Source organism: Anopheles bellator, chromosome 1, assembly GCF_943735745.2.
Source record: "Anopheles bellator chromosome 1, idAnoBellAS_SP24_06.2, whole genome shotgun sequence".
Classification (NCBI taxonomy): domain Eukaryota; kingdom Metazoa; phylum Arthropoda; class Insecta; order Diptera; family Culicidae; genus Anopheles; species Anopheles bellator.
In genome coordinates this window covers 43277313-43300506 of record NC_071285.1, presented here as the reverse complement: position 1 = coordinate 43300506, position 23194 = coordinate 43277313, and the positions used below count along the sequence as shown (strand labels likewise).

Sequence of the window (23194 nt, the reverse complement as noted above, 5' to 3'; positions counted from 1 at the left end):
CTACGACTACAGTCAGGTTGTAGACACTAGGCACTAGAGACGGATTACCTTCGCTTACAGACGGCTCCACGGGCGATTGGTCTTCTACTCACCTGTCTGCTGGCCTCGCCAGACCCTAGCGCCTGCTTCTGGCTGGTTAACCTGCGAAAGAGAAACCAAGGCCCTACGAGGATCTTAGTGGCCATCGAAACAAAAAGCGAGATCTTTGACTCCGGTCTTCACAGCTTTTGGACGATTTATTCAGAACTTCCCCCAGGTCCACTAAATGGAGGCAAAACGCCGTATAAACTACTCCTGTGCTCCCCCACGAGGCTGCCAATCTTCCTTACGGTACAAAACTGGGGGTTTCTGTGGTAAGGTGTGGCCATTGGGTATCGGGTGTCGGTGTCCGGGCTTAACCACATCCGCTACTACCTGGTCCAGCCTCCTGGGTCTTGGGAATTGGGATAAGCAACCGCTAGTCTAATGGTAATCTGGAAAAAATGGTGGTGCAATTGTCAGTCTGAAGGGGTCCACTTCTGACACTCTCTTCGTCAGATCAGCATTCGGGCTGAGGGTTAGCTCAAGGGTTACCCTAAAAAGGTGTATGGGGCCGGTGGTACTCGATGTCCCGCCGTGGACGTCAAGCTGGCCTACGTGTTGAAGATGGTTGTGAAGGACACGCTAAACTCGCCGGGATGCTGGCCCGACACGTACACCTTCGACACGGCACTGGTGGCCGTTGGTGTGGGGCTAAGCGTCGGCGGTGCCGTTGAGACCACCGGCAACGAGGGCTCGATGGCCGACAGCAGCCGGTTCTGACGTTCGCGCTCCTCCAGCAGGGGTAGCAGCAGGCTCAGCTTGTTCGAGATATCATCGGCCGGGTTGACCGTCGGCTGGATGCGCACGGTGGAGGTGGTCGGGATGGTGAGCGTCTCGGTGATGAATGACGTGATCAGCGTACTGGTGACGTCACTCTCGTACACGGTCGTCAGGATCTCGCGCCCCTGGAACGTGACGGGCAGGACGATGGACTTGGTTTGCGTGACCGTCTGGACCACCTCCTTCACGTGCGTCTTGTAGTCGGTCGTGGTGGTCACGATCAGCTGGTAGCGGTTCGGGTCGGGCAGGAACTCGGTGGGCCGCGGGATAAAGTTGGGCTCGGGCGCCCCGCCCAGGTTGCCGAGCAGCAGCTGCGACAGGAGGATGTTGGCCAGCGGTGCGTTCGATAGCACCGAGTTCGGGTCGGCCGTTTTGCCCCTGGTCTCCACGAACGGGGTCGCCTCGTAGATGGTGGTGGCGATGGTGGCCGAGTAGGCGGTCGAGCGACCCCGGAACGTGTTCTGCGACACCGACACCGTCGTGGTCGGCGTCGAGCTCAGGATGAACTTGGTGATCTCGAACAGACCGTCGTTGTTGAAGGACGTGATCTCCTTGTTGAGCACGTGCACCGGTAGCCCGTTCGGGCCCTGGGTCAGCGAGAAGCAGGACGTGCAGATCTCCTCGATGCTGGTGGTCGTCGTCTTGATCAGGCTGATCTCGGTCTTGGAGTTGGCCACCACCGACACCGTCGTGTCCGTGGGCAGGAAGAACGTCACGGTCAGGGCGGCCGTGCTCGGCTGGATGTTGGAGCTGCCCAGACTGACCGTCTTCCGGCGCCAGTCCTGTGCCGTTGGTGTCGCCTGCCCGAACCGGTTCCAGTTGCGGCCCTGCTCCGTCTCCTCCTTGTACGAGTTGCGCCCATTCGTTGATCCCCGCCGGGACCCACTGGACCGGCCGGTCGGCTTATTGTACGCCGACAGCGTAAACGTCGTCCGCCGGTTATTGGCGTTGTAGACGTTCGGCTTGTACGCCAACGACTTCAGCGTGTTGCGGTTGCGAGATCTGGCCGCATTCCGGGCCAACGTCGTCTGAGCCGTCGTTGGACGAGGACGCGTCGTTTTGCTCGGCTCAATGGCCACGTTCCGGTTCTTCGACAGCAGCCGGTACTCGGAGTAGTTATCGCGCAGGTTCTTATTCGCCCGCACCGGCGTCGTCTGGTAGTCGACGTAGTCTTCCGCAGTGTAGTACCTCGCGTCCACCCGGTTCGTGATGGTCGGTGTTTCGCGGACCGTCGGACGACTTCGTCGTGACGTGCGACTATTGATCGCTTGACGTTTGGGACGCCGCAAGTCCGCCACTGAGTGGTGGTCACTCGTCCCGGGCGTCACTTTCTTGACGCTCTCCTGTTGCAGCCTAATCTCGTTGGTGATCTCACTTAGCACACTGAGCTCGGGATCGTCCTCAAAGTCTACGTCGTCCAGCGCGTCATTGTCGCCGGCATCGCCTGCGAGCCCTTAGTAAACGGCCATTGATTAGTAGCGAAAGAGAAAGAGAGAAAGAGAAAACACGACATTAGGCTAGAGGTGAAGACCGGCGAGGGCGCGACTCTAGCTCCATTTAGGACGCTGGTGGAGCCAGTCACAGACATTGTTAGCGCAGTGTGTCCCAATGAGTCCAGGGAGAGTACCTGCCACAAACAAACCATATGAAACGAACCACAAAACCCCAGGTCCAGGTGCCCTGCCCGTCGTTGTAACTGTACAAATGAGTAGGTTAGACCGATCGACGGCTGCGACAGTAGTGGTAGTAGTGTGAACGTGTTGTGATAGTTGTGTGAGGTGGTGTGTTATGTGGGTGAACAACAACAATAGGGGAACCAAATATACAAAACGGGATCTAGGAGTACTATTAGACACTGTTTTTTCGTTTGTGTACATGCTGATCTACATTAACAGTGGGAGAAAAGGTCTACTGCAACCACAAAAAAGTGAGAGATTCTACGGTACTTTTGCGCTACGGTACTGGAAAGAGAAAAAGAGAGAGAGACTGAAATTTACAGACATCTGGAGTTAGCACAACATACAGTTTGCGTGGCCGACATACATTCGTTCAGAAATAAGCCCAATTTCTATATGAAAAAACAACAACAAAAACCAACGATTTTTCACAATTATCCTTACATTTTCATAAGGTGCGGCTACTTTTACTATCAACCTTGACTTCTCTTCCGAATCTCAATATTGTCTCAGGTGAATATCTCTGACAACTATCTCTGAAATAGGCGTTGTCGCCAATTTAATGGCGATTCCACGGTTGTCACTGGGGCATTTGAAACCATGTGCCAAATGTCAAATCGCATTTTGTCCACGCATTTTGCAAACGAAGTAGCAAACGTAGTAAGCTGCGACTGTCCGCACATAAAGTTGGCGTAGAGTGCTCACACTTGCTTGTTTCTTCATCTCCTGTTCGAGAATATACGTCCGCTTAAGTTGCTATTCAAACGTAAACGTAACTTTTCAATCCTTTAAAACGTAAATTACATGCGCTTTTTATTAATGGTTTCAGGTAACGTTTTGTTTGAAGGCAATGAGGACCATCCGGAGCGATGTAGCCGTAAGCCTATTTGTTCGTGCTCTCTCTAGGTGACACGTCGTCGCCATGGTTCCGGTGGTACGTTAACTAGCAGCCTGGAAGTCAATACCAACACTCTCCAAACAGGTTCAAGACAAGAATGCAAACATCGGGCGTCAGTGCAGGCTCCTGATTAAATGTCAACCGCGGAGATGGCTTACAAAAGGTATGTTCAGAAACTTGCTAAAATAAGCCCCGCAAACGAGGGCCAACTAATTGAATACGTTCGGTACAAGCTTTATCGCTGTAGGTACCAAAGTGAACAATAATGCTCACGGCTTTTGAGGTGCTAACGGGGCGCTGAGCCACCCCAGTGTCCCGTGGCACACTTTAGTGACGTTAATCAAATTAAATATCAACTACCTTTAATGATAGACGAGATACACTTCGTTTAATTCAATCAAGTCACTAAACAGGTTCTGCCACTATCAGGATAGTGGTCACCGGGCTGCGTATGCCCTTGAACTTGGCGTGCTTGGCCCCAGTACTTCCTTCCTCTTTGGTCGGCTGCGATCGCCGACCCAGACACGGAACAGGAAAATCGTAACCGGCAATCCAATTAGGGCCGGAAAAACTTGAACTCGCGCCTTGGGCTTGGCACTACTTGCACCGACTTGCCTCAAGACGAATCCATTCATTCTCCCTCCGCGGGAAGCTGTGTGCCCAAGAAAGAGCCAAGCTTGAGGGCAGGTCCGAGTGGTGTGCGACCTTTACCTGCGTGAATGGTGAATTCCACGACCACGCAAGTGTGGCTCTTCATCGCTGCTGGACCGCCCGGAGGCTTATTGCCGCGAAATGGTAATTACGCTCTCTGCCTGCCTGTTGCCGGCGACGGCGTCACACGGTAGTTGAAACCACCGGAATGTAGGGAGGAGTTGCCACCCATGATCGACTTTAACAGGCGACAACCGTCTCTTTATGCAAAGCTGACCTTTGGGGAGTGTAAGAAGACCTCGCACCGCGCACCATTCACGGTGTAGGGAAGCTACCTTACCCCCTCACTTTTTGAGGTTATTCGACGCAAATGTCAAGGACGTGGGGCAGAGTTAGTCCCACGCTGTGCTGTTCAGCCCTCGGACACTTGCCGGTTTGAAGACGGTGAAGATGATAACTACAATTCACAACATGTCTTCTTCGCGATCGGTGACAAAAGAACTGAGAGGTCTCGGATCGGTGTAATAAAATTAGGTTTGATAGCTCAAACTCTGTGGGAAACGTAACGGTATCCTCAATTAGGTGTCCGTAGTTGAGCGATTTGGCCCAATCGGTTCGAAGCCAATTATTGGACCAATTGAACCTTCTTGGAGTTGGGCAACCGACTCCCAAACGTCAACTTTGTATCTCAGCCTCGTTGCTCCCGACGGAAAGTCGTTCGCCTGATTAAGACCAGCAATAACCTCTCTAGGTCCCTAAATCACTGTTTTAGGCTAACCAGTTTATGATGCCGTGATTGATAGGCCCCCGTGGAACCACGATTGCAACACACTTCCATTAAACACTTGTACTGGCAAATCTGGATCGCCACTGCCTGTAACGATCACGCCGTGGTGTTTGTTGCATAAAAGTACTGCTTCCAAACGATTGTTTCGCTTCTCCAATTGATTGTTGCGCGTGCTAATCATCCGTCCGACCGCATCATTATCTGCGGATTAGGAAAATATATTCAGGAAGCCGGTTCGGTCGGTGTCGGTGATCAATTGCCGCAGCCTCACCTTGGCTTCCATTTCTCGACTCGGACGGTACGCGAAACGGTGCAACATACCGTCCAAAAGTACAATCGAGCCGTTGTCGAAAAACAATAATTATGACCACCGGTTGAGAGAGAGAGAGATGTTGCCGGTGGTATCTTTAAAGGTTAATTACTACTTTGCTAACGGTGGCTCACTGGCTGGCCTGCGGTAGAGACCGATTGCGGCATGCCTGGTGGGTGCGCTCTGGGTCGCTGCCAACTTCGTCGTCGACCGATCGAGACATGTTTTCAATTTTGCTCAACCATGCTCAGGCGCAGCAGCTGGGCGTTCTCGAGATCCCAACTCCCATTTGCGGACGCATACATTAATCGCGTGCCATGATCTGCGAGCCGATTGCGCCCAGAAAGCCGGGCGTTCCGGAGCCGGAGGTTGGCGATCGTAAAACGAGATGATGATTCCCGCAAAAGGTCAGGTGAGCCGTACCCAGTTCTGCTTTCTCTGCGAAGTACCGTGTGTATTATGCAAACGCCCGTTGTACTTTTGGGGAAGCCCCTCGGAACGCAACGGCCACCAGCAGCTTCAATCGCATCCACCGCGTGGAAGATAGTAATTTTGATATTTTCAACGACAAAATGATGGGTCGCTCGGCCAAGCTCTTGAACTTTTGCCTTCTGCGTTTTTCCTTTGGGAGGCCAGAGTGTTGAAGTTGCTTTATTTTTTGTCACGACCGCCAAAGTTGACACAAAAGGCAAACGCATGCGCATGGGCGAACAATATTGCGCCTGAGGACGCACTTGATGGTGCTTAATGGTGCATGGCGAAGATGTTATCCTGCCCCGAAGGTGCAGCGTGGCCAACGGTGGCACTGCGAGCGTTTACTTGGCAGAGAGGAAAAAATCACTCCAGCCACTCTGGGCCTCTCATTTGTTACTCGAGAAATGGTTGAAAATCGTTCAAGAAGAGCATTCGTTTTTCGCCGCAAACTCCAAGCTCTCCACTAAATAACAAGCAATCGAGTAAAACAAAACGGTAAGTCAAGTTGTGTAACTCCGTTTCGACGACAAAACGTGTACAAAATGACGTAAATAAGCTGTGGAAATAGAAACAATGGGTAGTTGAAGTTCTTTTTTCCTCTCCCCAAAACGGTCTTCCTAAAACTGGTTCAATTGAGGACCTGGCATTTGGTGACAATAGAAATAATAAAAACGCGTTGTACGCCATTTTCTGTACATACCCGAGAGCTGGGATGCTGTGAAAAGAGACCAAGAAAAAGAAAAGCGAATCTTAGTGATTGATGTTTTGAAAAGTAGAGTAAAAAATTATAGACTAATAGGTTTGGAAGATGTTAACAAAAATCTGTGAGAGCAACACCGCTTCCAATATATAACAAAATAATCTCTACATATGCATAAGCAAATATGACTACGTGCAAAATGGTACGTGATTCTTACACAAATTGCAATCAAATGTGAAAAAGGAATTCACTTGAAAAGAAAACTATATAGTATAATAGTCTGACATGTACTTTAGATATTGAAAACATGAACTAGTTTATTAGTAGAATCAGAACCAGCTTTTGTCTCTTCTGCCTTTGGGCTCGCCCTTTTACAATGAGTTCTCTGATTGTTGTTTGGTTTGTTTGAGAATTGATAATATTGTTTTATATAGTTTTAGAAATTTGCATTTTTGTCCAATTTTATTGTTCTTTGAGCTATTTTACTTGAGCTTGTCATTTGTTTAGATGTTACTATGTTTGGATAAACTGCATTATGATTTCTTAGGGTTTTAGAAATACTATTAATTTTTGAGTTCTTTTTCATTTGTTATCTATTTCCATATCCTTTTTTTAGTTTTGTTCTTTTGGAAAGCTCTTATAAGAAGAATGCGTGTTGATCGGAACGTGTCAGAGTAACAAAATGTAGCATTCGAAAAGGAGAGTTTCCCTCGCTTGTTGCACCGGCACAGCGCAGAACACCGAGCTTGGTTCGGCCACCGAGGTGATTGATGCCTGTGTTGATATGTTGACAAAGTATGTATCGGTCCGCAGAGTACGTTGCGTAACTGCGTCATTAGTGGCCGTATCAGTCCGCCAACCATCGGCCGGGTGCGCGGTTCGCCTTTCGACGACAAAGTAGCAATTTAGCGCGGTTAGCGCTATATTTGATTAGTTGTCAAACTTTTCCATCCATCCATCGCCCCTGATCGATGGCGATCGACTAATGGCAAAAAGGGTTTTCATTGCATTTCCCAACCAAACTACATTTCGTCGCCGTCGTCCACTGCGGCGTGCCGAGTGTCTTGTACGGGAGAGCTGGAGAAAAGTCGAAGAGGCTGGGACAGGAAATGGCACAGCGGTGCAGAGTATGCTGGGCTGGGGCAGGGTATGCTGGGGGTCCCTATATAATTATCTCAACAATCGATCGGCGGCAGACCGACCGAACGAAAGGCGATCCGCGTGTCCGGGAGGATCGCTTCATCGGTGCCCGGGGTTTGATGAATTATGTCTAATCGAAAAGCCTAACGACCCGCGGCTGCCGCCGTTTTCGTAATGATCACTCCGTTCGGGTTCCCGGTGGCGGCCCGATGCGCGCGCAAATCGATTTGAGCCTGGGCCTGGCATTCAACATGAGGAAGTACGCAGCCCAGCTAAGGGTGGGCCACCACTTCCTGGATGATAATTTATCTCATCTCCCAGGGAGCGGTCCATTTCCTGCAGGGTTTCCTGCCATTCAAGCCTCCTGTTGGCTGAGTCGTCCAAAATATCACAACCTTCGCGTGGCTCGCGAGCTAAATATACTAGCAGCGTGCGGCTCGTCGTGTGTGCTAATCCAATGCAAATGAATTCCGACTTCAAATTAGAGTTTGATGAGGACACACTTAAGCTGGGACGCGATAGTTTTGGGGTTAAAAATATTAAACCCCCAGCCGGGTCGGCGAAGGTCTTCTTCTGTGACACTTGATCCGGTTCCTACTTCGAAACACGAGCGCCACGCTCTCACTCTGTCGTCTCCCAAACGTAACCTAGGCCATTGCACCGGCCTCTCTATTTCCGGTTGATGATTTAATTTATTCCTCATCTGGTTCGGACGTGGTCCAGTGCACAGATACTCTCTCTCTCTTTCCGCGAACAAGATGTCGGGAAATTAGTCCCATTCAAATCGCGTCGCCACACGACTTGGCCACGCTTCTGTTCCACCATGACACTGCAGACCGCGGGGAGATATGTAAGACTTTCACATGCTGCTCAGTCACCTGATCTGGTGGCACCCCGAGGACGATCGCTGGGTGCTTCCGTTCGTCGTTCGTTAATCGATCCGGGCACGTGTTGTTCAGATCCCCAACTCAGACACTGATTGGAGTAGACCGCTTTGTACACTTCCTTATCAAAGCTCTAATGCTGCTAGAGGTAACCTAGACCCTGAGATGGCCCTTTGGCAGGTGGGGAGGGGGACCAGGACGTGATCGTTCTATTGATTGCTGACAGTGACTTCAAGGACCCAACCGATGTTCTCTCTTTTTTTCTCTCAGTCTCTCAGTTGAATTTTGCTTTCGTCCACCGGACAGCGATTGTGTTAAGTAATGTCGCGATCGCGTCGCGTGCCCTTGGCAAGGAATGTAGTCAAACCGACACCGTCACCGTCCTGTCAGTGGCGATCGCACTTTGAGTGCCTCAAGTAGGAACCGGACCCTCGCCAATCGCCACCGCATGCTGGCGTGCGCACGGCTAGTCAAATTATGGGTCAAGATCAACCTAGACTCGGAGCGGACCAACAACAACCAAACACCAGACCACACCAGACCACGTCAGCAGGGGTTGTTAACAGAGCAAAAGTGAGGTTAGCCCGTGTACCGATCACCACCAGCCAGTCCAACGCCGACCACCGCGAGCGTAGCCCCGAATAGCCTGGTCTGGAATAGAAACTCGAGGGTTGCATTGGGCCAGATAATTACCTCTCTGTCTGAAGTACTTGTCCCGGTAGAACGAGTCGACGTGCTCCGACTCGCCCGATTGCAGCGACTCGATGTCGAAACGATCACTGTCGGCGAGCGCAGCGCTCAGTTCGTCGTACTGGTCCAGATCCCTGGACGCGTCGTCCCGGTAGTCGTCCTCCCCTTCATCATACTGCTGATCGCGGTTAGCCTCATCGTCCGGGTCGTACTGACGACCATTGCGGCCATTGAACAGATCGTACCGGGAATCGGTACTGGTGGCGTTGCTGTTGCTGCTGCCCCCGGGTGCCTCTTCCGCACTTTGGTTCTGCTGCCGCACGTTCCGCTCCGAGGGTAGCGAGGCGAACGGTTTCGGCAGGATCTCCTCCACCGATGGCACGTGGATCTGGGGCTTTCGGCCCGGGTGTAGCCGGCGCTCCAGGTAGCGCTGCAGGATCTTCTGCGTGATCAGGTTCTGTCGCTGTATTTCCAGCACCTGCGGGTCTATGTCTGCGTGGTGACGGGCCACGTGGTGATGGAGTACGGTAACGGGTAACGGTGTGCGGGGTTTGGGTTTTGGTGGGAGCGATTAAGGGCGCAAATTTTGAAGCCAAGCGACCAAACACATCATCCCGGTGAGTGGGAACAAGTGACAGAAACATGAGGAGAGAGAGAGAGAGAGAGAAAACAAAACGGAAATGTAGAGAGAGCCGTTTCCAAATATTGCGCAACACACGCCACTAAGGTGCCCAAGTGTCCGCCACGGCGCTAAGGAAACTAACGGTCTGGGTTCGGTTTGTGGGGCGACGATTCCCCGTTGCCCTGGGAGTGGTCGATCTCTGACACGATTGCCACCTCCGGAGATCAACATGCCGATCACATGCCGGGCGTTGGGTGCGTACGCCCATCCGAGGCATCATCTGCGATGGGCGTTGGGTTGGGTTCATAAATACGTTATGAATAAATTTAATATTTGATCCGTCGGACGAAGCGCGTCCCGGACGGTTGCGACGTGAACCGAGTGGCCATAATGAGGTTAATGGTGAGCATTAGTATGCCGCCACGCGAGGACCTGGGAGATCAAAAGATGTCAAAAGGATGGCAGACGCATAAACACTTGTGGTTCGCTTGTGCGCTCGTAAGGTAATGTTCCTGCCCGCGCATTGCGTTGTTTATTTTTTCGGGGAAAATATTTTTACACGCAACGCCATCGGCATAAAGGGGGTGGATAAAAAACAGGTCGATAGATACCTCCTCTGCGCTGCGATACTTGTAGAAAGCCGGCAGGTTTGTGGCAAGTCGCGACCGACGCTAAATATCCGGCACGGGGCAGATCCTCCCCAGATTTTACTCCGGGCTTATGATAGGAACTGTTGAATAATTATGCTAACTAACTATTGAAAACACAATCTGTGTGACAGAATGCCGTTTGATATGTCGTAGAGATAAACATAACCGAACAAAACGGCATTTGAAAGTATAATCCTTTCGGGAAGCATGCGCCAATTTGATTATGGCATCCGGCAAGCCAAATATCCGGCTTGGCCTGTAACGAACAACCCTCCAATAATTTTCACAAAACAATGAGTAGCCTTTAGGAGTACAACTCTTCCTGTGAGTTTATACACCATTTCAAAGGATGTGAATTTTTACAGAAGGAATACGCATTCGCCGCATAGTTTGTTCGGAGCACTTTGCGTGGTCATAGATTTTGTAAGAAGAGGCGACATATTATTCGACAGATTAAAGATAGCCTCTTGTACTGCCAGATAATGTTTTGGGATTCAACTCCGAGAAACAGATGTCTTTTGCCTTGTACGTTAACTGCTTAGTATTGGACCATGTCATAGCTAGAGAACTCGTAATTCAGAGATGTAGACTTGATATGATCTACGAAGGTTGTGGTCAATGTACGATGTAATAATGTTATGGCTTTGTTAGCAAAAATGGTTAAAAATAGAATGGTAAAATTGGTAATTCTATAAGATACTTCACTAGATCCCAATTCTAAACTATTGATAATATTAATCAAAGTAGAGTTGCAGGTCGCAAAATCAGCATTCGATATTTGGCCATGTTGGTAAACCAGTTTAAAAAAGTCTGCCATAATTCTTTCACGCCATGTTGGTGTCTGGTGCCCGCCCAATACGATCGAAACCAGATGACGCCACACTTCGCAACATTTGCTCGCGTCACCCTGCTGGACTCACCGTAATTTTGGCTACTTTTGAAACCTGCAAAACGGCAAAAAAACAACGAAAAAGTTTTCATTACCAACTGGCAGCAACGGGTACGGCACGGAGTGGCGCGAGTTAGAAGCGCAAAGCATAAAAAGCATGACGAAAGCGTGAATTCTTTCACCAGCAAGCATTAAGCGTGCGGGGCTCGGTTCGATTTGCGGGTCAAGTTGCCAATAATTTCGTCCGGGCCTCCCCGGGGCCCACGGCCACCGCCGTGTGTGTGCTTTATATTGAATCAGCCTTTGTGGGACATGGTCACGTGGCGCGGTGTTGGCCACGGTAGCAACATGGGCGTCCGTGTGTCTGTTCCTATTTGCGGTGTTACGATAATGACATCGAAATTATTTGCGGCCAAGCCGTGTACCGCAAACTCTCTTCGAATGAACAGGTGATGCGGTGGCCAGCTAATGGCCATAATACCGCCGAAGATGACGATGATACTTGTTAATGACCTTGAAATTATGCAATCCTCTCGAAAGATATTGCCAACCGGCACCGGCAAGAAGAAGCCCGGGGATCAATATTGGCCGGAATGGATTTGTCCGCGAATTGGTGAAGCTTGCAGTGTTTTACGGTTTTTATTTTACTAATATTATTAAGCGTTTTACGTGGTGTTTCTAAGTTTTTGGCATGAATCCTTAACAAACTACTCTCTGCGAATTATTTTATTATTGAGCTTAATACGAATTCAAATTGGTTTTATGTTTTAACGATTAGAGACTGCTTACTAAACTTTATACAACTATCGCATTTATTATAGTACAAAACCGTGCCGAGCATAATGCCTCTAAACATTGGCATAATAATCGGAAATATTTTTGAACATTCGAGCTATTTGATAGAAAGCGAATAAACACAATCGTTAATTTCCATTACACAGTTCTTTTCATGTGATAATTGAGCTTCACTTAGCTTCTCTTTTTTAAACACCGTCAAAACGTTCTCTTCAATTTTCTAAACTATTTTATTATAGAAAACTCAAGCTTTCTCTATTTTAATGCTTTCGTTTGCACAGACTCTTCGAAAGTTCAATTAATTTTCAACCTTTCCACCAATTTTACACAAGCCATTCGGCATTGAGCAACGACCCATGCGATATCCCAACCGGAAAATCCCGCTTTTCCCGCACATTTCTTGCCTAGCCGCCTCCGCCGACCGCTAAGTGGCATTTGGTGACGTGACTTCCGCCTTCAGCGCCCGCAGCACACTTTCCTTAATAGTCATCATTGGCCCGGGCAATCGGCCTCCCTTTTGCCGCAGGCCAAATGGCGCGGGTGGCCCAACGCGGGCTATTCATATCGAGGTTTCACCCCAATCGTCGGGCACACGTTAACGTTTAGCAACGTTCCGGTTGTCCGGAAGCGGACATTCCCGCCACCTCCGGCCGGTGGGAGCCCGCTGCTCCGGGGACCCGTTTGGCCACCCGTTGTGAGGTGCCATTTTTCAGTGCACCCCGAACTGCATCCCGACACTTTCACCACGACACGGGGCCCGGGATTAACTGACCACCACCGATTGGAGCGCCGCAGTAAATCCTTCCGCCGGTGGACTAATGGCCGGTGGAGTCAAGATAAATTAAACTCAAATTTCTACACCAACCCGGTGTGGTAACATAATTCCGCTCGGCTGGCGCGAAGCTGAAGCCTAACACGAAACCGAATCAAGCTTCCCGATAAGGCGAACTGGTTTGGAGTCGGTACGCCGGCCATTTTGTGGCCAGCACCGTTGGAGGTGGCGTTTGCGGGCAAAAAAGTAATGCAACGTACTAAACTCGAACCGTCTCAAAACTCGAGAGTAGAGGAAGGCTGCTGACTTCGTAGAGACCACGCTCAAACGAGTTCAGGCTCGGTCGCTAGCTTCTGCCAGCCGCTGGACGATGTGACCTTGCATCGATCGAACCGATCGGAGTCGGCTGCCAACTCGAACCCGGTCCTGCCGTAACGGACTGACGTGCCTGGGAGCTACACTTGTCCACACGAGCGCAGTGCCTCGAGTTTGTCAATCTCATTCCGCCGATCTCTCGAAGGAGTTCGACTCACCAAACACAGACACAGACGCACGTCATAAGATCGGTTTCCCTCAATGGGATTGAACGAATTTTCTTTGTCTCTCGCTTGAGTTGAGATCCTTTTTCTTCCGTTTACTTGCTCGACCAGCACACCAACGCGCCCACCGGGCATATCATCTTTTCCACTGACTCTTTTTACTTCGTTTTGTTTTCGAGTCGAACTGCGATGGGACGGATTAACAGAAAGGCACCCCCCACATTCGAGTCGCTGAAGCCGAAGGTCGTCCGGTCTTCCGGGGCACAAGCTTCAGCGTAAATAGTTTTTGCGAAGGACCTGTTCGGGGTATGGCCACACAGTCTGTGATGGACAGTCTTTTGCAATGTGTTGATCCACAGGCCTGAGGCCGACGAACACAGCACAGAATGCACACCGGAAAGGATTGGTGCAAAAAAGGAATTATCTAAACGTCGTTACCTGAATGGTTGATCTGGAGGTTCTTGAGTTGCTGAACGAAACTATTGCAACTTTGCAACTATTGTTCACCAAATTAAAAATACTGTTCCATATTTTCTATCTATTTTTTCTCTCTTTTATAAGAGTCTTACATCTTTGGATGACTCGAGCAGCTCTTCACGGAAGGCTTTAAGTATCGATTCAGAAGCCTTTTCAATATGGTCTAACGTTTGATCCTTATTGCGAGTATCTGCGTTAGAAAACTGTACCTTTAAGTTGCTGAATGTTGAAAATTGAGCAAAGTGAAACATTGCATAATACGTTTTAACATCTGTCTCTTGCGATTCATAAAAATAAAAGTATTCATAACACCTAACGGTATATTGGTCTGTGTTGACCGTTCATTTATTCGGCTTCATTCGTTGCTGAAAACAAATTGTCAAAACAAATTTAATTAAATACAAGCGAGCCCCGGATCGTACGAAGGAACGGGTTTGCTCCTTGTTCAACGGTTCGACCAACTTTCACTACAACGGCCAAGACGCCCAAACGCCAGGCACCGCACCGTCGATTGTTTGCCGGTGCCCGTGCTATGTCCGGCGATGCAACTCTGCAGTTGCACCGTGTCCATGCACCTTCTCTTTTCGCCTTCTCCCCTGATGCACGTCACTGCCGAATGGTTTGATCACAGATCCTTCCTCAGGCACGCTCGGCTCGGTGCCAAAGTATTACTTTCTTTCCGCCCGACGCTGGCCGGAGGGTGATCTAGAAATTTAGTTTTGCAACCGAGCGCGTCGTGCCGTCCACCCGCGCTAGGGTTACGAGGGGCTCGGGGCAGATCCGTGTCGGCTGACGACGGTGGCCACATTGTACCGCTTTTACGGAATTAAATGGTCGGTTACTTAACTCGGTGCGCTCGGTGACTACGAGAAAGGACGCGTTGGAGTGGCGTCCTGGCACGGTACATGAAACTGTTCCACGTTCCTTTCACTATTGTTTCACTCGTTGCGGCGAGCACCGTGTGGCTCCTATTCGGCATTCGGTAATACAGGGAACAAGATGAAGTTTCGGTTGGCTTTTTGACGTAGCCAATCTTCCGGAACACCGTAACGTGCGCGTCTCAGGCGGGCAACCAGCGAGGCAAGTATGATTCCACTCGGGCACAGGAACAGGTGCCTAGGGCTGATCAGAGAGTTGTCCACTGGCGTCCGCCAACCGGTCTGTAATCCTGATCCTAATCTAGCCACAGGCTTAAGTGACTCCAATTGTGCGGGGCCAAGTAATTACGCCACGCGATTTGAAGAAGAAGTGTCACTGGCGTGAGAAACGCATGCAAAAACACGGCTAAACCTGTTATAGCATTCGAGGTGAAACTTCCTCATTCTTCACCCTTTTCTATGAACTGGTTTAGATGGGATAGGTGACGATTGCCGGCGATATACAGGTTGATCTCGTGCCGTCTATTTATAGTCATTAGTATTCGAATCCGTTTATGATGATCACAAGTAAACAATTTAAATTCTTTGATCCAGTCCAGCTAAGTCGCCTAAATTCTGTTAGCCACCTGTGGCTAATTTAATTGTACATCCGACCCATGTTATCCTAATACCATAGACTTGATGACGAGCGCTAGTTGTAAATTTGAAAACCCTTCAGAATATTTAAACATTGCTTCTCGATCGTATTTAAATCGAGGACGCACAATAATACATGCAAATCATATCGCATATATTTTATCGCTCAGTACGGTTAAGGTCAGCCAAAAAGGACGAGCCGATCGACGCTGAGAACATTCCGAACACAAATAACGCCTTAGCTATCGGCTTTTTGTGCTCAAGGAAACATACGCCAAGAAGAAGGCACCTCATTAAAGCCATTTGAGATATTTTTTAATTTATGCAATAAAATAATGGAATCCACCTGATGAAGTTGTCCAAATCGATCATCTTTAAAGAGCATAGGCCAGCCACAGACCTCGAACATTGGTTTCCCGTGTCAAGTTTGTCTTTATTACAAGCAGTCGCAACCCACCGAACCGGCATGGACCGCTACATAATCTTTTAATTCCATCGTCACTATCAAAAGCCAAGCACGCTTCACTTGCTGCCCGATCGAACACGCAACCGGCGGAGGCCAGTAAGTGCCGCGTGTTGGCGGATCTATGCTGCGTTGATTCGCGTGTGAAAAAGGCTATTTACCCAACCGAGCCGGTGCAGGGCAATCAATTTGTCCCGCCACTGCCGGTACGTGTCGGTCGGTGGCCAGAGCCTCGTTACTTACGCGCGCAAATTTGTTGCCAATCGAGTTTAAGCAATAGGCAGCTAGCGGCTGGTGCTCTGGCGCAGCGCTCGGCGCACACCGCGCGCAACAATGCGCAACATAAATCAGCGCCGGACCGGGATGTCGGAGGTCGGCGATATGGAAATAAAAGGCTCGCGCGCGAAGAAGCATAAACGGCCTATAAGCGGCCTGCTTCGGTTTCGGTAGCCGGCTACTGTGTCTTCGGCTGCATGTTCAAATTGTGTAAGTGGTAATTGTCAAACGGTTGGATCTGCTCCTCGGCAGCCACCTCTTTCAACGTGACTTGCGCCGAGCGCTCGAGAGCGATTGTTTCGCGGCGTCGGCGGGCTGAACTACTTATTTCTTCCGTCTCGGAACGATTGCTGAACCAAGCCTGCGGAGGCGATAATTGCGATTGGGAACCTTGAACTGTCTGCTCGCCCGGGGCAGGTGCAGAAGAGGCTATGGCGAAAGAAGCATAATTGGATGCACTCATCGCGTGCACGGATTACGCCTTTTTCGTCACCACGTTTTTTGCGACACACACAAGCACCTTGCGTCTATTGCGACGCGAGACGAAGAACATTCTGGACAAAAGTGATTCGATTTTTTGTTCACCAAAATTGAGAGCCCTATTACAAGTCAGCGCTAATGGGACCAAAAAAATTTGATCGAAAACAGTTAAATTTAGCAAGTTTACGTTGCGAAATGATCATCTTTAAATTTCTGTTTAAATTTAAAGTTTAGGTAGATAAACAAAAAAGCTAAACTAACGGTTTTCATCCATATCTGAGCTTTTACTATCGAAAATTTCAATTACTCAATTTTATTAGTGTTTAGTAACCAACACTTGTGAAACAAGATCTGTCACATTTGTCTGAATTCAGTGATTGGTTATAGAAATTTTTTAACAAATCAATAAAAACTCCTAAGCACAATAAGGAGTTCAATCATTATCTCATCCTCTCTAAAGTCTTCATAATTTTATGTTTTTGAATTTATGGTGTCAGATGCCGAATATGATTGCGATTCGGCGATCTCATCACCAAAAGACCGCCATAAAATCATTTCGCCTTAATAAAGCGTGTAGCAGCGTAAAATCAACTGCTGTAACTTCAAGAACTGATCAACTTCTTCTCACCAACTTCTCGCTCGTTATCTGCATTACGGCGCTACGGTGACCTTTGATGATGGCGTTGAGCATTAGTACAGTAAATTTTGATGGTCGAAATCCAATCGCGCCACAAACCACACTCATCGTTCGGACACCAGTGAGGCTGCATCAAGCCGGTGAGCCGTCCCTTTCCAAACGATCTCCGTCCCATGGATCCGGATTAATGGATTGCCACCGAGCGGCACACCGCGGGATGGCAGACGATCGTGTAGCTCAAGAGGATCGTGTTTCGCGCCGCGTCACGTCTGATCGCCCGTCCAAGCCGGGCCACAGATTTGCAGGCAGGCTCACCAGCAGGGAGCCAACAAATCGGACGGTGGCCCTCGGGTGACCCGCGTGGAATCTGGTTCTACGAAGGAGAAAAAAAAAACCTTGCAAACCTTACTGACCCTTTCAACGGTGAAGTGACCAGCGTCGGAGCTGGACCGGCGCTACCGTGAAGCGCTCGAAACGCTACGGCAATTAATCACCGTCCGGATGGAGGGAATTGAAATTGAAATTTAAATATCTCCATGCGGACGGAGCCACCGTTGGACCGTTGGACCGCTGGCACTCTCGGGCGATCAGGTTTCGTCGGAGGTCTCGTCTCGGTGTCGAAGGATGGATGGCGCGTGCGAGCCGGTCGGGCCGGTTGCGAAACGTCCAAGATGCGCGAATACCCAGCCCGCCCGGCAGCCAGCCAGTCAGCCATTTTTTGAGGAAACAAAAACCACCAGAACCACTGCGCAACAATGGGGCGCTATGCTAATGGGCGTCTCCGTGGATCGATGACGACGAAGCCGAAGCGTGTTCGCAACACCACCAAACAGAGATCGGCTAATAATAGGCGGCACGATAACGGCCCAGCGGCCCGCAGAACACGAACCGGTAGCCAGATTTTCGTCACACCCGTCGATGTGACTTGAGAAATTCTTTCTCGAAGCAAACATCATCGATGGGCGATGGTGTTCGGTCGGGCGTTAAAGTATGCTAATCAAATCGCACATTCGGCCCCATCGGGCGGGGAAGCTCTCTGATGGAGGGGCGAGATACGAAATTCTTGTAGCATAGACAAATTAGAGACTCCAGCTCCGGTCTTTGGCAGATAAATCGTTTTTGTTTGCTTATCCGTAGATCGAGCATGGGTTTTTATGCAAACTGTGGGCTTGGAGGTTGGCAAATACATTGTTGGCGTTAGAGACACGTAGCGGCTGACAATATGGCAGGCGTTTTAAAAAATGAAGATGTTTCTAGTCGATGATGCACCGCAACATGGGGGGTCATGATTAATTCACAATCAGTACTGGGGTTTACGGGAAAAGACTAGTGTATACTTAAGTACCTGCACTGTCATAACTCCATATCATAAATTACAAAACACATGGAAGTGATAACTTCAACGGTAAAAATTTGGGTTCAATTCGTTTTATGCGTGGTTTTCAGAAGGACACGCAATCAATGAGCACCTTTCTGGTTCAAGAGTAGTGTTTAGAGCAAGTGTATTGCACTGTCCAAACATAATAAATAATCTGGCAAAAAATTATTTCGATACAAAAAGTATTCAAAAGCTTTGTCCAATTGCGCCTAATTTTGTCTTCAAATATAATTCTCATATCATTAGGGCACTACATATCTTAAACCGACTTATTTTTGAAATTTGTTTGACAAACATTGGTTTGTTTATTTGACTGACTCAGTCAATGTATGTTTTGTGAGTTTTTCCGTAATGTTTGAAATGATGTTAAAGATTTTAAATTGAAAGTCTTTCTTTTCGATGGCAACCCAGGCCAAGTGCAGCAGATTCAACGCAGAAGCACCGTTTCGGTACACTGAATCCCCTTACACTAAGCCCGATAGAGATTGAATGAAGCCTAATAACCGGCTCTTCGATCACTCTCGAACTAAGATCATCACGCGCGCCCGAAACAACGGCATGTCACCCCACGGGTACTCCACATTCGATGTCCACGGTATTTAGGTCACCCGTGGCAGCCGCACAGCCGGGGTGCGTGCTTGTTTGCGCGCGTATTTGGGTTTTATATAAAACCCATTACGTCACGGCGTAAGGGGTTCGTCGCTGCCGTCACTGCCTCAAGTCCTTCGATTGTCGCTCCGAATGATGGCCTCCGATCGGAGTGGCGATGGGCATTCCGTCTCAGAGGCAACTCATCCCACTTCGGCCGACAAAAGGGTATACGATCTGAAAGACCTCTGATGCACTTTGTTCCAGTCGAAAAGTTATCTTTAACGCATAAAAATTCCTACAACCGTCAACCAGCATGCAAGGGGCGGCGGACTGCAGAAATGTGCCAGGCCGAGCGGGGGGAGGGCTTTCCCCGGGTGGCAAGTGAAACACTAAACCGGTTTCAGATTGCACCAGCTGCTTTCGATAGCATTGATATCACCGTCGCCTTGGGCACCTTGGGCGACCGGCACCACAGCCTTCGGGAGAAAAGCGACGAACCCTCGGCGGCGAAAGCGACAGGGCCACCGATTATGCAGAAGGAGTGAAAAAGAGATCGCGCGTTCGGTACGCAACGGCATCTGTTTAGATAACCCGCTACAGATTATAGTGCCAGCCGTGCCACCTTTAAATGGGGCTCTCGCCGGGATAAACGGTCGTAGTTCTTACGAAAACGTCGCAATGTACGGCGAGATTGCGCAAACGAATTGCACCGAGAACGATATGGAAATGCCCCCGTTGGCCCCGACTTTAGGAGTGTTTATCTAACCGTCCCCATTTCGGTTTTCCCATTTCCCCACACACTCACGACTAGCGAAGTTGACGGATTGCGATGGCATTTGCCACTTTTGATCAATTGCGTATCACACGGGCTGATGTCTCAAAAAATGGGCATCTCCAAAAAAAAACCTAATCACTCCGTGGCTTATGCAAGGCACCATCAGCTAGCCTTTCTGCACCCGTTACTGGCACATTTTTATAAAACAGTTAAAAAATTCCTGTTTTGATTAAAATATCATTCACTTAATGGATGCGATCGATCGATTAATTTTCACCGTCATTGTTTCATTACGCACCGTCCCCAGAAACAATTACCCTAATGAATCGTTTTGCACCAGACGTGACAACGATGCGTGCCCAAAACGGATCCCGTGTGTTGGCGGAAATGGGCCATTAAATTTGCATACAACCCCATCGAGATGACCCACTAAAAGCGCAAATGAAAAAAAATCATTTCGCAACGGCCTTTAGGGGAGACCTTTAAACTTTGACCGGAACTCGGGTCGGCGTTAACCTCGGGGCATGTTATGAAATTAAAGGGGTCACAGAATGTGTACGACACGAAAGGAAATCTTCGGTCGCCGGGGCTTTTTTTCTTCTTTTGCACGGTTTGTTTCCTTTCGTTCCCATTATCACGGTTGTCGTCGGTGCAGTCAGCCGCCAGTCATCATCAACATCATCGTCGTCGTCGTCATACCCGATACCCAGACACACGCAGACGGACGAATGGGCGATGTTATGTAAACAGGTTTAGCCAGCCGCCAGGCACGCATTATGGGTGGCACGAGAAGTCGCACCGAAACAACCGCACACATGATTGGGGTCAGCGTGGCCGCTTATGCTGCAGTGCGCTGCGCTACTAGCGTGAACTTGTCGTGGGGCGGGTCAGGACTTTCGCAAGGAGCACGCGTGCTGATACGGTGATCGATGAGCACGGTTTGAGTAGGAAGTGACGATTTAATTCTACTATAATTCTACAGCATAAAAGGCGAGCAAACTACTTGAAATCTACTGTTTCAAAAGCGCCACCAAGTTTATGGCAAAGAAAGCTTCTTTTAGAATACGCTTAATGAAAGAATCTAAACGATTCACAAATCAGATACCTGGACCTGGGCCGTATTCAAAGTTATTTTATTAATTCATATTTTGTGGCCCGTTAGCTGGATTTTGAAATATTTTCTTCCGTTAATTTGGCTCCATAAGCTAGTGGCCTCTAGCAAATCTAGAATACTCCGAGGGGTGAGCTTGAAGGAAGGGAAACCACATACGGGGACCGATTCCAAGGGGAGTACAATTATGCAACGCCGGGTGGCTCTACGAGGGTGGTGGTGGCGGGCAAGCGAAGGGTCGCGAAACTCCAGCATAAAATATGACTCGGTCCGAGTCGAGGCGCAACTCGAGCACTCACCTTTCTCTTTGAAGTTGAAATTGCCCGGCTTTTGCGTCGTCGCCATCGACACGCACAGGAGCAGAACCAACAGGCGCACCATCGTTTCACGTTTTACGATCAAGTTTAAGTCAAAAGCACACACACAGGCACACTCAGGCACACCAATGAAACACCCGCGAGAGAGAAAGAGAGGGGGCAACAGGACTAACGAATCGCAGACGGGCACATACACGGTGCACAACAGGATGTTCAGTGTCGAGCAATTGTGCACGTCGTTTGCGTCTCCACGTCACGTGCTAGAAGAAAGAAAATGGGGAAAGAAAAGCCACCTTTTTAAGATCACCGCTTCTTGGTTGGTCTGTTACGATCACGCACAAGTCACCACGCCGCAACCTTCAAACAGGATCGAAACTCGTTTTCCACTATTGGCACAATTTGGTCACACATCAAACCACTGCCCATCTTCCCAAACTGCTGTCCGGCCGTTAATTAAATAATTGAAAAGCGTCCTTAAGTCGGTCCGTCCTACAAAATCGCACACGGTCACCGGCTGACGGCTGAAGGCTGCCAGAGGCTGTATGGCAATCGAACGGCCAAAACTGATCTCCGTGTCCCACCAGACGTAAAAGTATACAAAAGAGGCACGCAAACAATCCGTACACTCCGATTTTACTTAAAATACTAGCAAAATGTGGGCATGGATTTCAAAATTTATTATATTTAAGATGAATCAACAAAATCGATTTGAAGATACAGATTTTCAACACTCTGCATTAGAATTGGATTGATGTCTCAGTCTTCGAATTAGAACGGAACCGGAAACAGTCGACGGAACCATCGATGCAATCAACGTGAAGAAAACAGAAGCCACGATCAAACAGAAATTACTCTCGATTTCGACGGCACGATCGCGTACACAGCTTCTCGACGCTACCAACGAACTATGACTACTGACACGCCGCCTGAGCCGGAGATCGTCCGTGCGATCGCGGTCGTGAGTAACAACACGGTCCACCAGTCCGCAGCGTAAGGCTGTGGAGGCTGCGGTGGTGGGTCTGAAGTCACCAACACTACCAGAGCGTCAACCGCCTTGCCGCTGAGGCCGTTTTGCACCGGTTTTCTTGGGAGTCGGAGGAGACTCTTGCATCTCCGGAGTGTCAAACCGTTGCACAACAGACACACCGGCACATCGCACACACGACGACGACGGTCGCAATAGACGGCGGACCACTGGCATACACACGGACGGACGGACACGAACCTGTTCCCACAGCTTACGGCCGGGGTCCCCGCGATGCTGCACTCGGGAAGGTCGCGAAGTGACTGCGTGCTGGAAGATTGGAAGCACTTTCGTTTTTCGAACGGACTCGCGACAAAATCCCTGAGCTCCGGGAGGCCCGTTTTACTTGTTTTCTTGTGTGTCCAGGGACCCGAGCACCAGAGTGCGTCATATATGGTGACTCCAGCGAAGGTATCTCGGTGGAATGTTGGACACATGTGACACCGGTTGACTCCTACGCGCACCGGGGCGGGACGGATGTGTTCTTTGCGTCCAGTTGGTTATACAATTGAAAACGGATTTCTAGCGCGCAGGCAAGCTGACTGCTTGTTGGATGACTCGAAGGAACTTCCACGGGTTCCAAAAAGGCTATAGTACGCGAATAAGCCATACTTGGAACGGTAAATTTCGGCAAATTGTTCTAGCTGTTTCCTGTTATTTTAACTGTTTAAATTGGGTAGCTTTTGTTATGTTATCAGACTTTCCGGCATATCTGCTTATTGTTTGATTTGGAAACATTCCGTAGAGCTAATCGATTTCTATATTTCGTATTTCTTTTGTTGTTAATTTCAAAGTAAAGTAACCGTTTTTCAA

The 23194-nt window shown here is 49.2% G+C and overlaps 1 protein-coding gene across 1 annotated transcript; it reads right to left on the bottom strand.

The window, feature by feature from the left end:
- Positions 1–255: 255 nt before the first annotated feature.
- On the bottom strand, positions 256–22627 carry LOC131205460 (mucin-17-like). The gene is made up of 8 exons (XM_058197565.1): positions 22583–22627; positions 21340–21617; positions 11264–11287; positions 9075–9563; positions 6358–6372; positions 5318–5320; positions 574–2314; positions 256–473 (listed from the first exon to the last, which is right to left on the bottom strand). Exons 2-7 carry the CDS (start codon positions 21419–21421, stop codon positions 633–635), a joined length of 2295 nt encoding a protein of 764 aa, XP_058053548.1. The 5' UTR covers positions 21422–21617; positions 22583–22627; the 3' UTR covers positions 256–473; positions 574–632.
- Positions 22628–23194: the final 567 nt, after the last annotated feature.

Bases quoted from the DNA above. Each gene is read 5' to 3' on its own strand.
- LOC131205460 (XM_058197565.1), bottom strand. From the start codon at position 21,421: ATGGTGCGCCTGTTGGTTCTGCTCCTGTGCGTGTCGATGGCGACGACG. The intron at 11,288-21,339 runs GTGAGTGCTCGA...GCCGTTTTGCAG, and splicing joins TTTCAACTTCAAAGAGAAAG to GTTTCAAAAGTAGCCAAAAT. The intron at 9,564-11,263 runs GTGAGTCCAGCA...GTCACCACGCAG, and splicing joins CAAAAGTAGCCAAAATTACG to ACATAGACCCGCAGGTGCTG.